At 37.3% G+C, this 15,736-nt stretch overlaps 2 protein-coding genes across 2 annotated transcripts; one reads left to right on the top strand and one right to left on the bottom strand.

Moving 5' to 3' along the window:
- The first annotated feature begins 8,953 nt into the window (after positions 1-8,953).
- Positions 8,954-9,567, top strand: LOC124838357 (auxin-induced protein 15A-like). Its single transcript, XM_047313948.2, has one exon. It carries the CDS (start codon positions 8,987-8,989, stop codon positions 9,353-9,355), a length of 369 nt encoding a protein of 122 aa, XP_047169904.1. The 5' UTR covers positions 8,954-8,986; the 3' UTR covers positions 9,356-9,567.
- Positions 9,568-10,318: 751 nt separating this feature from the next.
- Positions 10,319-15,324, bottom strand: KDTA (KDO transferase A). The gene is made up of 11 exons (XM_047313946.2): positions 14,876-15,324; positions 14,657-14,699; positions 13,897-14,019; positions 13,516-13,635; positions 13,356-13,434; positions 12,980-13,096; positions 12,185-12,282; positions 11,353-11,443; positions 11,025-11,144; positions 10,887-10,957; positions 10,319-10,804 (listed from the first exon to the last, which is right to left on the bottom strand). The coding sequence occupies exons 1-11, from the start codon at positions 15,202-15,204 to the stop codon at positions 10,607-10,609; spliced, it is 1,389 nt and encodes a 462-aa protein (XP_047169902.1). The 5' UTR covers positions 15,205-15,324; the 3' UTR covers positions 10,319-10,606.
- Positions 15,325-15,736: the final 412 nt, after the last annotated feature.

The raw sequence follows: 15,736 nt of genomic DNA, 5'->3' as shown, positions 1-15,736 counted from the left end.
TTGCCACGAGTGAAGATGCAACAAGGAAGGAAGGATGACACGTTTCAGAAAAAGGAAAAGTGACGTGGCACACCGTTAGCCACCTTAGAAAAAAATTTAATGTCGTTTCTTTTTTAAGACTAAAAATTCGAGTTTTCCAAGAAAGATGATGAAAATGAACAAACCTTTAGAAGAGTAACGAAACCCAAAATGGCGTGATACTTGAGGGACTAAAAACATATTTAACCCTAATTACATACAATATTTAAGCTTATCTTTCTTCTTAATGAAAATATTATTAAAGCTTATTTATGTGTAACAGTGTTTTTTCTGTTTTCTGTCTGTTTGTCTGAATGACCCACAGACAAATTCACATCAAAATCACTTAAAATATAAGCTAAAGTTATTTTATTTTAACAACTACTCTCACACAAGCTTATGTCAACTATCACAATGCTTTTATTCAATGTACCTCTAATTCCACTTCATCATACGAGAAAAGGCGAAAGTTCAAAAGCTCCTATAATGTTTACTTGTAAGTATTGACTATTAATTAAAAAATTGTCATTAATTTTGTTTACATGTGTATCTAGACATAAATTTTTTGACGTAATGATAATTTTTGTATTGGTGTAATATCATGTTTTATTTATTGTAATTGTAATTTTAATAACAAAATAATGTAATTAATATTTAAAATAACAGACGAAATACTTGTTTCAGACGAGAATATGTATGAACCTGAACATGTACGAAACAAAATTTTTATAAAATGACAACAAAAATGAAGATGAAAATAAGAATAATTTTTCACTTGATGATAATATAATCCTACTCACACATATCTAAATCTCTGTCATGCCTAATAAAAGGCATGCAACATGCTCTAACTTACATCTTACAAAATAAATGATAATTTTATTTCATCTAGTAGTATACAAAGAAAGTTTCATATTAAATAAAACAAAAAATAGTTATAGATTTATATACATACAAGATACTTTTGATAGGTTCCTGGATTGGAAACCTATTTACAATGCACTAACACACACATAAACACCAGAAAATAAGTATAAATGTATATTTTCTATTGAGTATAGCAACTGCATAGCCAGAACAACCTCCAAGAGAGCCAAATTCTCTCTCCACAGGATCACAGGATAAAAGTGATCCTCTCTATATAGTATACCAATTAAAATGTAACCTATCACTCAGATACATCAGCTTTTATATAGGAGCTTTATTTCCCGCCCTAACTAACCATACAGTTATAATTGCCTAACGCCTCTCCCCCTCTTTATTCCCTTTTCTCTTCCTTACATAAAATCTTCATACTCTATCATTTCCCACTGCCTGATGTTCAACCTTGTCCCCAAGGTTGAAGTTGGAAACTGTTCCTAGATAATGAGCACGTCCTCCCAGGTGGCACCCTCCTTTCCCCCTTCCTGCCATTCAACCAATATCTAGGGGATCAACTCCTTGTTTCGTTGTTTCTGTCTTTTGTCCAGAATCCCGAGTGGCCAGAACATGGGGCCTGCGACTTGCAACTCCTTTGGCATATTCGTCTCGACTTATTGGGTGTCCACTGCTACTTTCAATTGGGACTCATGGAACACAAGATGGATTCTTGATGTTTCAAGTAATTTCAATTTAAAAGCAACTTTTCCAATCTGTTGTAGCACGTTAAAGGCCCGAAATATTGCGCTGATAATTTGGTGTGTAATCTGGTGGGCGTGAAAGATTGCCTATGAGGCCTAAGTTTTAAATACACTCAATCAACTACCTTAACCTCGACTAGTTTCCTCTTTCTGTTAGCATATTTGGCCATCAAGTTATGTACTCTTGTTAAGTGAAATCTGAGTTGCTTGAGTGCCTCATCTTTGGTTTGGAGCTCTTGAGCCACAACTTCTACTGTAGTCTCCCCAGGAATAAAACGAGTGAGTGCAAGAGGTGTCCTTCCATAAACAGTTTCAAATGGGCTACATTTAGGCGCACCTTGATAGTTAGTATTATACCAATACTCAGCTCATGGAAGAACTGTATTCCAACTTTTAGGTTTTTTTGAACAGAAAGACCTCAAATAACCCTTCAATATTTTGTTCAGTACCTCTATTTGCTTATCAGATTCTGGGTGGTATGCAGTGTTCATTTGCAGCTGGGTGCCCTACAATCTGAATAACTCTTTCCAGAATATGCTTAGAAATAAAGGATCCCGATCACTTACCACTGATACTGGCACTCCATGTAGCCTAATCATCTCTTTAACAAAGATTTCTGCTATGGTTTTGGCAGTGTAGGGGTGCTTTAGGGGGACAAAGTGATCATACTTGCTCAAACGATCTACCATTACCAGAATCACATCATGCCCTTGTGATTTTGGCAGCCTGGCTATGAAGTCCATGCTGACTTCCTTCTAGATTGTTTGCGGTATTGGCAAAGGTTGTAACAAGCCTTGAGGAGATGAGACCAAATACTTGTGTTGTTGGCACACCAAACAGCTGGCTACAAAATCAGTGACAACCTTCTTCATTCCTACCCAATACAATGATTGGGCCACCTTACGATAAGTCCTATAGACTCCTGAATGCCCTCCTCTGTTGGTGGTATGGAACTCAGCTATAAGCTTAGGAATCCATATAGAGGTGGCATATAACACCAACCTTCCCTTGTAGTGAAGTCTATCGTTCTTCAAAGTAAAGGCAGGATGATAATTATAATTTGTTCTCACTTCTTCTATTATCCTTTTAAGAACTACATCCTCTTCAACCTCCTTCAGCACCTCCTAAAAATCCTGCCAATACAGTCTTGCCATAATTCTCAATTTCGTCTCCCCTTCCTCCTTATCTTCACCTTTTCTAGACAACGCATCAATCACTTTATTGGTCACCTCTGATTTATAAATAATGTCAAAATCATATTCCAACAGCTTTGCCAACCAATTCTATTGATTTTCAGTTGTTATCCTTTGTTCAAGCAGATATCGGAGGCTCCTCTGATTTGTATGCGCCACAAACTTCTGACCTAGTAAATATGGCCTTCAGTGTTGTATTGTCATCACCAAAGCCATGAGTTCTTTTTCACAAATTAAATTTATTGAGGGATCCCTTTTGACAATGCCTTGTTAAAGAAAGCAATAGGTTTTTTGTCTTGAGTTAGAAGAGCTCTTACACCACTTCCTGATGCATCACAATCAATATGGAACTACTGCTTGAAATCTGGTAAGGCTAAAACTGGTGCAATAGTGATGGCTTTCTTTAACCTGGCCATAATTGTTGTTGCTTGTGTTGACCATATAAATTGTCCATTCTTCAACAATTTTGTTAAAGGCTTTGCAATTTTTCCACAGTCCCTCACGAACCTCTTGTAGTATCCTGTTCGACCCAAAACCCCCCTCAAAGCTTTTAGGGTCTTGGGTTTTGGCCATTCCTCCACTGCCACCGCTTTATCTTTATCCATCTCCACCCTTTTCTCTAAAATTAAATGGCTCAGGTATCTGATCCTCTTCCTCCCGAATTCACACTTCTTGACATTGGCAACCCACTGATGTTGTCTCAGCATGTTCAATACTTGCCCAAGGTGGTTCAAATGCTCCTCCCACTCCTGACTATATATCAGGATATCATAAAAAAATATCAGCACAAACTTCCTTAAGTAGGCCCTCAATAAATCATTCATCAAGCTTTGAAATGTAGCTGATGCATTTGAGAGGCCAAAAGACATAACAAGGAACTCGTAATGTCCTTGATGTGTCCTAAAGGGCGTTTTCTGGATGTCATCCTCCCCCATACGAATCTGGTGATACCCAGCCTTCAAATCCACCTTGGAGAAAAATTTTGTCCTCCTCAATTCATCTAATAATTCCTCTATCACAGGTATGGGAAATTTGTCTGGCATGGTTGCACGGTTCAGGGCTCTGTAGTCAATGCAGAAGCGCCAACTGCCATCCTTTTTCTTGACCAGTGTCATTGGACTTGAATAGGGACTAGTGCTTGACCATATGATCCCTGCCTTCAACATTTCAGCCACCTGGTTCTCAATCTCCTCCTTCATCACATGAGGATATCTATATGGCCGGACATTAACGGGATCGGTGCCTTCCTTGAGCATGATTAGATGGACTACATTTTGGGCTGGAGGTAAGCCCCTGGGTTCATTAAAAACCTCTCTAAAATCTGTCAACATCTGCTGCAACTCCTCTGTTTAAATCCTTGTTAATTCTGAGTGGTTTTTTGATGTTTATGGATTTATTTCTGCCTTTTCCAAAGTCCAAACCAGAGTCACTGCTTCCACCACTTTCATCTTCATTAATGCTTTCGGTGCCACTATCTTTCGTGCCAAAGTGGGGTCCCATTTTATTATTACCACCTTTTCCCCCTACTTGTAGGCCATCTTTAATTCTCCCCAATTAATAGTCACTTCTCCTAGTTTAGTTAACCACTCCATTCCCAAAATCAAATCTACTCCTCCTAATTCAAATAGATGAAAATGCTTCATCACCTTCGTTTCTCCTATATTCACTAGAACATCCCTACAATAGTCCTGTGTTTGTTTTTTTCGGCCATCTCCCAAACTCACCTTGTATGGTGGGGTCTCTTCTACCAGCAAGCCCAACTCCTCCACCAACTCGGTTGCAATGGAGTTGTGGCTAGCATCATTGTCGATGAGGATCATCACCTTCTTTCCCCGAACCCAACCTTGTAGCTTCATAGTTTTGTGCTGAGTGAGCCCACTCGCGGAAAACGACGACAACTCCATGCGTTTATGTTCAACTTCTTCCCCACCTACTTCCTCTTCGTCTCTGTCAGCTTCGTCTTCCCCATGATCACCACCCGCAAGCTTCTTTCTGGGCAACGATGTCCGAGACTAAAAGGACCGCCATAATGGAAGCACAACCCTTCTTCCCTTCTTTTGATATTGATAACACTCTAGATTTACATATTTTTCTCTGTTAAAAATCATTTCTTAGATTTCTTTAGTTTTTAATTTCTTAGAATTAGGCTAGTTTTATGTTTTTCTCTTAATTCTTTAGTTTTATAAAAATTTAGTTAAAAATAGGTTTTTAGATGTAATTTTTAGCTTTTGTTAATTAGTAGGAAAATAATAATTTTTTTTAGAAAATCTTTAATAAAAATCTTTCTTTTTAATTGTTAGATTTTTTTTCTTTAATTTGGTACTGTTTTTTTTGCAGAGAGGGGCTGGTGCTGTTTGGGCCAAATTAGAAAGTCCAGTGCTGATTAAAATGGAGTGCAGTGTGTGCAAGGAGTTGGGCTAAAGCCCTTTTGGATGGTTTAATGAAACGCAACGTTTCATGCTGCGAGAAGGGGCAAAGGCTGGGAGTTCCCTATACTTCGTGCTTCATTTGTGCAAGAGGGAGCTTCTTTCCCCAAATTCTCTCAACCCCGCACCTAGGGTTCGTGTTCCAGCAAAAGAGAAGAACCAGAGTAGTGATTAAGAACACAAGCTACAAGGCCCAAAAGGAAGCCGGCCCAGAAGCTAATCGGACCGGAGAAGCAGAATCGTGATCGGAGGTATGCTGAGCTGGAACGGTTGACGAGAAAAGCCTTTGGAGACCGTTGGATCAAGGAGAAGCTCGAAGCGTCAAAGCAAGGTTTCCCCTCTCCCATTTTTTTTCCCCCTTTCTTTTCTCTTTTCGTTTTTCGACCCTATATAAAGGGGCTTTCACCATGTAAATATGGAGAGAACACACTTCTTCATACACTTTCTACCTTTTCATTTTACAGTTCTCCGTTCTAGAGTTTAGGGTTTTATTCGCTTTTCTTAGAATAGGATATTGTTCTTGATTCTGGATTTCGCTGATGAGATTCATGGAACCGTGACAATCCGTGAGTTCCTCATTCTTTGATTTCTGGTAAAGTGTTTGTAATTTTCATTTTTCATATTAATAAAGTTCAAATTCGTATTCTCGTTTGTGTTGATTTTGTTCTGTGATTTTGATTTCTGCCATTGTTATGTTCTGAGAAAATGAATTGGATTCTGTATCTCTGCATTCTATAATTCCTTTTGGAATTAAATGACTCTATATTGAGCATTTTTTTTCCGAGAAGTCTTCTCGAGTTAGAGTTGAATCCAATGCATAAAGATTCATTCGGTTTTCTGTTTCTATTATGTTTCTTTCTATTTTCCAGTATGTGTGATTTCAATTTCAGTGTTGTATTCCTGTTCTTGTGAAAGTGTGCATTGATTGAATAATTGAGTGAGAATTTCCATTTTGAGTTCTGAAATATGAACTAAAAAGCACCCACGGAGGGCTTAAATTTCTCGGAATGTCTTTCTGAAGAGGAATTGATACTCTTTCATTCGATTTATTGCACATTTGCCTCTGTTGTTTGCTTTCTATCCAATATCTTTAGTTTGCTTCTTCATTTTCAGTATTTCTGTTGACTTGATGTTAGAATAGTCTTAGTTTTGATTATGATTTTATTTTCCTTCCATTTAAGTTTTGTTATATGTTTCACTGTTCTTAGCATTCTTAGTTAGGTTTATTTTCTTGTTTTCTTGCATCATTTACCTATTGCAGTGATAATATTTAGATTTTGTTATTAGACAGTAATAATGCTCATTAGTTTAGGATCATCTTAGTTGCATTTAAGTTCTCAGAGTAGTTTCATTTCTGTTTCTGTTTAGGTAGTTTAGAGTTCTATTCTCATTGCTTTTCTTTTATTTCAAATTACATTTTCTTTCTTCATTTTTTTTCTTCTTTTATATAGATTTGATTCCTTCATTCTTTTCTCTTTAATTTCATTGTTCATATTTCTTTTTCCCACATTGCTTTAGTAGTTAGTAAATAGTAAATAAATACAAGATTTAATTCTACACTTTAGGCTTAATTTTAGCCAAGTCTTTGGATTGATACCTAGGTTGTCCCTATACTTCATTAGTGGGGAAACTTAGTTTGTTCTGATTTTAGGCGACAAAAATCAGTTTAACAGATATACTCAGGATAAGGCAGATTCCTTGATCCTCTTTGGCGGCCATCGCTCACCGTACTACTCCCCGCTCTAGACGCCGCCGGTACCTTAGGATCGTCCCTTCGGGTCGTCGATGCACTCTTTGCTACCCCTGAGCGTCCCGGACCCGGTTTGAACCATTTCGATCTCGCTACGGAACCTATCACCCCTTGATAACGCCCCCACGACTGACCACTCCTAGTTCCATTTTCTCCAGCTGCTTTCGTGCCTCGACTCGCCTCCTCCACATCTCGCGCGATCTCCATTGCCATTAACAACTCCTTGGGATTATAGGGACGAATCTGGCTCCTGACTTCTCCTTGCAATCCCGCGAAGAAATATCCTAGGAGTTGATCCTCCGTCATGCCTTTCATTTGCGCCACTAACATTTCAAACTCTTGGATATACTCATCGACAGAGCTTTTCTTCTTGACCACTGCCAAACATTCAAACATTGTTCCTTTATCGTGACCTCCAAATCTTCTTATCAGAGCTTCCTTCAGTCCTTCCCATGTCGCCGCCTGAGTTTTCTCTTTCCAGAAGCGGAACCAATAACTTGCATTGCCTTTCATCCAGACATACGGTAGTCAGATTTTCTCCCTTTACGTCACATTCTGGATCTCGAAAAATTTTTCCATGCGAGAAACCCATCCTAAAGGAACGACACCTTCACAGGTTGGTAACTCGATCCTCTTCACCCAATTCGGTTGCGCGCCGCTCCGGTCGAAGTCTAATTCTTTGTCATCGCCTTCTCTTTGTCCTCCTCTGTTCTCGTTCACCGAGTCTTGACTCCCCTCCTGTCGAATTTCTTCGTTTCGCCTTTGTCTGCCAAACATTCGCATGAACTCTCTAATTTCTTGCCGTAATCCCATTGTCTCCGCCTTCAGCCCCTCCACTGTGTTCTCCATTGCCTCCATTCGACCCTTCAACACATTCATCCTTCCTTCTAGTGCATTTAATTTTCCCTCCATCTCACTCCTATCTCTCACTAATCCGACAGGTCGGACCAAAATCATAGGTTCCTGGATTGGAAACCTATCTACAATGCACTAACACACACGTAAACACCAAAAAAGAAGTATAAACTGTATATTTTCTATTCAGTATAGCAACTCCACATCCAAAACAACCTCCAAGAGAGCTAAATTCTCTCTCCACAGGATAAACGTGATCCTGTCTATAGAGTATACCAATTAAAATGTAACCTATCACTCAGATACATCAGCTCTTATATAGGAGCTTTATTTCCTGCCCGAACTAACCATACAGTTATAAATGCCTAACGCCTCTCCCCTTCTTTATTCCCTTTTCTCTTTCTTACATAAACTCTCCACACTATATCAACTTCATTCATAAGAAACCTTTTAAAATAGTACCAAAAACAAATCCTCAAAAACGTTATACAAGATACTTATATGTTTGTAGAAGTTCTCTACATTAATTAACATCATATTTAAAACTATATTAATACAATATTTTATTAATATAAACGACTTTTCATATTTACTCCTCCTCAATAAATGTTAACAAATAAATAAATAGCAAAAGTTGGTCTCTTTTGGCTGAATTCACCCTTTGGATTCCATTTTGAGGTGCGAGGAAAGCAAAAACTCCTAATAACACTAAGCATGCAGTTTTGCACAGAGACACCATTAAAGGCAACCAAATCCTCCTCTTTTTTTATCCATAACACCTTAGAGGCATTACAATAAATAAATAACAGAAAAACAAAAACGTTAATGCGGAACTGGGACAAGGATAACACCAAACTTCCATACCAAACCTTTGTGAACATACTTCGGAATTTGGTTCAGTCGTTTTCCAAAGCACACACTGTGTCTCACTTTGTCGAGAACATGGAAAGTAAGACTTAGAGCACAACGCATCACACCAATATATATATATATATATATATATATATATATACACACACACACACAAACATTTATTTATAAATATAACATAATATCATAACATTACATAGTCCACAAAATCACAACCAAGAACCTCATCGAAACCAGAACATAAAAAAATTCAACATGGCTTCTTGCATGTGGCTCAAGAGTGCCTGTGGTGGTGGCAGTGGGAAGAAGCCGACGCCGCGGGACGTGCCGCCGGGGCACTTGGCGGTGATGGTGGGAGAAGAGGCAAAGAGAAGGTTTGTGATAAGGGCTGATTACCTTAACCATCCCTTGCTTCAAAAACTTTTAGACAATTATGAAGGTTGTGGCTTCAACAAAAGTGGCCCTCTTGCTATACCTTGTGATGAGTACCTTTTCCAAGATATTATCCAGGCCCTTCGAGATGGATCATCCTCTCCTCACGGGCCCCTCAAGAAGCTCCATTTCAAGGACTCTGTGCCCTTACTTCAGGACAATGATGGCAAAGGGAGCACCAACAACAACTAAATGCAGTCATTAAGTATAGTATTATATATTGATGTGCTTGTAGCAGTTTAAGGAGAATAAGTTTTAACTCTTTCATTTCCTGCACTTGCTTACCTTCAGTATTAGTCCTCAATAACCACAACCATGTTATCTTCACATATGATTTCAGAAGTTCTCCAATCATTTCCTTATATGCTACGTGAGTTATTTGTATAAATCCAATATTTCTCGTTGTAATTTATTCATAGCAGAAAAAATGGATAAGTTGAGTAGCTAAAGCTTGATATTTCTCACAATTCAGAAACAAAGTTATGAAAGGTTCTTGGAAATATCCAACAATGTCTTGCAGTTATCGTATTTGACCTTTTTTTCTCGAAGAATGATTCTCATCTTTGCCAACTAAAAGACTACTACTCTTGCACGTACTTGACACGTTACTATGATGCACGTGTTTATATTTCTCCTTTTTTTTGTATAGATGATAATATGATATTCGATGATGCACGTATACAACCAAATTACGGTTCGATATAGTAGAATTAATGATAGTCTTTTAGCCGAAAAAGGAAAAAGGAAGAAAAAAGACAAGCATGTGTACAGTGAAAACCACCAGCAAGTTCTTAAATGATGACAGAAATCATTAATTAATTGACAGTTGACTCAAAGCACGAATGTGGATACTTCAAAATCGGCCAAATTATTGCATTATATCCTCACCAGATTTCCCAAACGTTTGAGAAAATAACTTGTGAAAGAATCAGCACTCCTTTTGGTTAAAAGAGCAACAATATTTCAGTCATTTTTAACTGTGAACTCGTGATCCATAATTATTATTTAATAGAATAAATATATTTTAAGTTGATTGTGACGAGCTAAATGATCAATAGCAATTTTCTAGCACGAGTCAACAAGAATTCAAACCCACCAACAAACCTATAAGAGCCTACAGGTAGGTTAGTGTTCATGTGAGCTCATAAACCACTATTCTTGTTCTTGAAAAAAAGCATATGACAACTACATTCTTCAAGCTTTAAAGCCAATAATTGGAAACAAGATTGATGTTAATGTGATACACAAAAATAATTTACAACATTTCTTTAATATAAAATAAACATTTTATTTTACTTGATTTTGTCTATATTCAGACAACCATCAATGTGAAATGGGGTTGCAACTTGAGTGTGCTTCTGCCTTCTATCGCTCTCGGTAAATGAATCCAATAAATGGTTTCAGTCCGAAAGAAAATTTGTTGAGAATATGAAACTTCATTTTTTATAGTCTTAGACTCTTGGATTCCTCTGAAGAGAATCTATCAAAAATATGAAAATTTAGTAAACTCCATGTTTTCTCAACAATGCCACAGGACAAACTGCAAAACACTTCCCTAGCGGCTCTTCCACGTGCCTCCAGAAGTGTTGCATTGGTGAAGAGCTCGACGAGAGCCTTTTCAAGCTCCAGTTTACCAGAAACCTACAAGAAAACGACAATAGAGAACACTAAGAACATTATATGCTGAAGAACAATGTTGATTAATTATGAGTTGTCACCCCACCTGAAGAACTGACAAAGGATTTGATCGTTGCATTTCCAGTACCATGTGGGAGAAATGCCCAACGTGACAACCTGAAATACATTATGAGTTCCAAATACACATAATATGCTGATATTGGAGAATTACATTAAAATGCACCTGTCAGAACAGCACATCCAGCTGCAGCAGCTTCTGAGATGTTATGGCCAGATAAACCAGGAAGTAATGAACCCCCAATCACAGCTATTGGTGTTAATGTGTACAATTGTCTTAATTCACCTACCAAAGAAGATGGATGACAGTGAGTATCATGATGATGTCCCCATTAGCCCTAATCATTCTAATCCTAGAAGGTACCCATTTTTTAATAATTTGTAAAGGCCTGTTCAACTCAGTAGCTCTAGAAATTCTATGGTCTCAATTCTCAGCAAAAGTATATTTTCATGCATGACGCATTTCATGTCAGTCAAAAGAGAAGAATTTGTACCCAATGTGTCTACCACATAAATATTAGTTCCGGCCTTAAACTTCTCATATTGAGACCTCAAAAGCACATTTTGTCCTTCTTTCTCCAATTTCTGCGGTAAATCAAACAGAAGTACCATGAATTTCAGAGATTGTAGAAAAAGTAATAGTGTTTAGAAATAACAATAATTTTTTAGTATTATTTTTGTTGAATGCAAATTACTCTAAAAGGAGATGTACAGACTGATTGTCATTTGATACGAGCACATACATACATAAACACAATAATTTGGTAATCATTAGCCTACATTTAAGATTCTCTTCACTTCAAAAAAACAAGCCAAGACAAAAAATTCTAGAAAATCTCTTGAAAATGAAAGTTACATTTCTCAATGAACAAAAGCCCAAAAACACTAACAGGTGTTTGGGCTGGCAGTAGGGACTGGTGCCTTGCAAACTAGTGAACAATGGTTTGAGTTTCTGCCAGCCAGGGGAGATACCAACATTTAGTATCTGTTAGTAACTAGATCAAAAAACCCAAAGCTGGGGTAACTTTTCTTCATTATCCTTCAACTGATTCCTTTCCTACAGTTTTACGAGTCAACTTCCTCCCTTGATTCCTTTATAAAGCCACACAAAAATCACTCAATTGTTTCCTTCTATAAATCATTGACTGCTGCCCATGGAATCTGCTACACTAAGTACTCAATTTCCCTCTGTCATTTCCTAATATACATCTTATCAGGCAATTTCTTTAACAGTAGCAGATTGTCTTGATTGCAAGTTCTTCCTGTGGGAGATAGCCATTCAAACCAAAAGAACATGTTTCCAAAGGATATAGGATAAAAACTTACTCTGGCAATCTCTCTTCCTTGTTGTAGATGCCGAGGGACAATAATTGTCAGTATGTTAGGTTGTTGCTGCATAAGGGCAAAGTGAACACCTAATATTACTGCAGAGAAAGCAATCAAATCTAGACATATTAAAGAGTAGAGTATAAAATTAAGGAGTGTGGCAAACTAATTTCATCTAATTGTAAAGTACCCATGAAATTAATAAGTAGGACAATATGTAGAAGACAAGAAACATACATTCTAGCACTAGAAACTTCCAAAAAAAATATCAATTCCAGGAATCTAACAATTAAACAAAATGAGGCCAAAATAATAACACATCATGTTTCTTTGAATTGCTAATTTACTGGGAAAAAAAGAAGGAAAATAGAATGTGCTATGCTAGAAAAAAAATATTTGTAACCAGGACAGCATATACAAATCATAAAATGAAACATCCTTACTGACTATACAACAAATCTCAGAACAATCAAACCACATACATTGTGTCAAATTTCTCATATTATTGGCTTCCCTCCCATTTTTTTATGTTATACAAACTAATCAGGTGCTCCAAGGAAAAAAAAATGTTTGTTAGAAAAAGACTTTTTTGTAACTCAAGGTCATCATTTACAAAACATCCTTACTGACTTTACACCAAATCTCAGAACAATCAAACCACCTACATTGTGTCAATTTTCTCATATTGTTTGCTTCCCTCCCATTTATTTTATGATAAGCAAACTAATCAGGTTGCTCCAAGGAACAAATAAGTATTTACAACATGATGCCAGAGGTATAGAAGATGGAACTCACTTTCTTCTTCTCCCCTATGAATGGAAGAAGCCATCCAAACCTTCTTTTGAGTAAGCTGTACTCTCAGATTTTCTATATTATTTCGGCCTCTTTCATTGACTCCAAAATCCTCTATAACTGAATGAAAAGAGAGATAAGATGAGATTAGTACAGGCCACTTTATCACTTTGAAAATTCAACATTTCAAGAAGAACCAACAACAAAAAATTCAGTTTCTATAACTACACATGTAAATATAGCAGCAAGAACATGTAAGCTAAGCAGGTACTTTTGTTTTAAAAGAACAAAATGATGTTGTATACTAGTAGACTGCCATCAACTTTCATGTTCAATTTCATTTAGTTTAAATATTAAGTAACTGAAAGAAATGGCATACCATATTTTAAATCACCAGAAAAGTGAATGATATGAGGAGGGGCCTGTAGCAGCTGAAACCGGATACCCTGCTCTGTACTCTATGACATTCAAAATGTTCAATGGTTGCATAATAAAATACTTGAACTCCTGAGAAGGTAAAAAGATCCAGGAGAACATACCAACGGGATAATCAATGAAAACTTTGATAACATCAATGAAATTAATGGTAGAAGCACTGGTCCTGACCAATATTTAAAGGACTTCTCGGATATCCGAGCATTTAAAAGTGCCAGTGTTATCTGATGCGAGTAATGGGTTAGAACATATTAGAATAAATATAATGAACTGATATGATGCACGAACAACACACATAAATGAAGCAGATGAATGAACAAAGAAATTAAATGATTGACCATTTAAAATTTAAAAGGTCAGCCTCAATGTACTACATTATGTAGTTTCAGTTCAGATGCATGAATTGAACATTCGACAACTTTTCTCTCCCTTACATGCTCTAAAGATGCATGTGGTTCACAAACTAATTAGAAAGAATGACTTACACCATTTCTAGAAGCATCCATGATAAGATTTGGCCAGAGTTCACTTTCCATTAGCACAATAGCATTTGGTTTCCAATAATCAAGGAAAGAATGGATGGAAGTAGGGGTGTCAACAGGTGAAAACTGCCAAATTTGAAAGTTTCAGCAAACCAAAACAATTGTGTTAAACCTCATCTGATATTAAAAAATGTAGGCCACACATAACTGAAGAATATGTTAAGCCTCCATTCAAACTGATAAAGAAATGATAAGTGAATAATAAGCAAGCTAGAATGCAGAAGTCAACCCAGGAATGCCATTCCAAGGGTATGGGGCTGGATCATTGATCCTAAAGCAAGATATAACGCCCTAAGATCCTAGAAACCAGTTGAAAACATGATAACAAATTGAGTTTCAACCAACCATTGCAGAAATAAATTGCCTTAAGAAACAAAAACATTTGTCTTTTCAATTATTTTCAGAAATAAAATTATTTTGGAAAAAAATGCATGATTATTGTCAATCCGTGTTTTCAAAAATTAAGAAATGACAGTGCACAATCGTTGTGAATTGTATGCTGATCAACTTGCCAATGAGTAATAATACATTAACTAATACACTAATTTATTGCCTGCCAGTGACAAAAACACAAAAGCCTCACTTCTTATTTAACTAAGGTAGGTAAAGTAAAGATTTTATGTAAGAAATTGTATTTTAGGCATTTCCCAACTTATTTTGAGAAAAGATGCAAGCGAATAGAGAAATTACTCAACCAAGATACCTGTAAAATTATTTCACTGGGAAGCGACTTGCTTAATACTTCACTGCGTTAAACCAAGAAAATATATATAAGAACAACGTCACAAAATGAATTCAATAGTGTCTCATTATCTTAGAAAATAGATTCCGAAAACATCTTAACCGTTTGAACTTTGAACTACAGTTTCTAGAGCTCAGAAATTCGAAGCAAGGAAATAGAGTGCGAATTTGAGAGTCTTACTAAGCAGACATAGTGGTGATGGTCATGAGCACATGCAAGTGAGGCATTCTGCGAATGCAGTGTTTGATTACGGGAATGGCGATCATTCCTTCGCCTAAGGAAACGGCATGGAACCAGAGGAGTGGGCCCGGTCGCCGAGGCCGAGAAGGGTGGCCGAGGCGCTCCGGCCACCGGAGAGGGTGTTCTAGGCCGAGAAACCTGCGCCACCGCAGGTGGAGGTGGATTAACGGCGAGACGCCGTAGCTCAGGGCCCTGTATAGCTTGTACACCACCAACCCCTTCTTCATCGTTCGATTCTCTTCCTCGCCACCTTCAGCCACTTCACCCATCAGAGTGTGAGCCCGAGCCCAACTACCACCACCTCCTTATGGGCCTACTGCCCCAATTACAAATAGGGTGTTGCTCCCTCCACCGTTGCTCCCTCCATTACCCATTCTTGTTTTATCCTCTCTTTATTTTTCTATTCCTCTCTCTATTTCTCTATTCCTATTTTATCTTTAATAAAATTTTAAGATTAATACTTTTTAACCTCTGTCCACTCCAATCCTCTGTATGTATTTAACAACAACTCTTTTTCCTCTTTATTGTTCATCCCTTCATTGTTTCATTGTGTTCTTCTTCCTCTTTCACGTTCCACTTCTTTCGCTCATTATTTAATTATGATAGAATTGCGGTGTGAGAGTGTGGTGGAGTTTCATTAGATAGTGTGCTTAGTGGGAGATTGCAAATGGTGGTAGAAGTAATTGATCCAGCCGTGCCAAGATCGGTGTGTGGTGATGGTGTGGTGGTGCTTGAAGGTGCAGGGTGAAGGTGTAGAGATTCGTCCGTGAAGGTGCGTAATAAACCCTAAAAAAAATAAAC

The sequence above is a fragment of the Vigna umbellata genome, chromosome 8 (genome assembly GCF_029865625.1).
Source record: "Vigna umbellata cultivar VRB3 chromosome 8, Vumbellata_1.0, whole genome shotgun sequence".
NCBI lineage: Eukaryota > Viridiplantae > Streptophyta > Magnoliopsida > Fabales > Fabaceae > Vigna > Vigna umbellata.
This window is presented reverse-complemented; position numbering and strand designations above follow the sequence as displayed.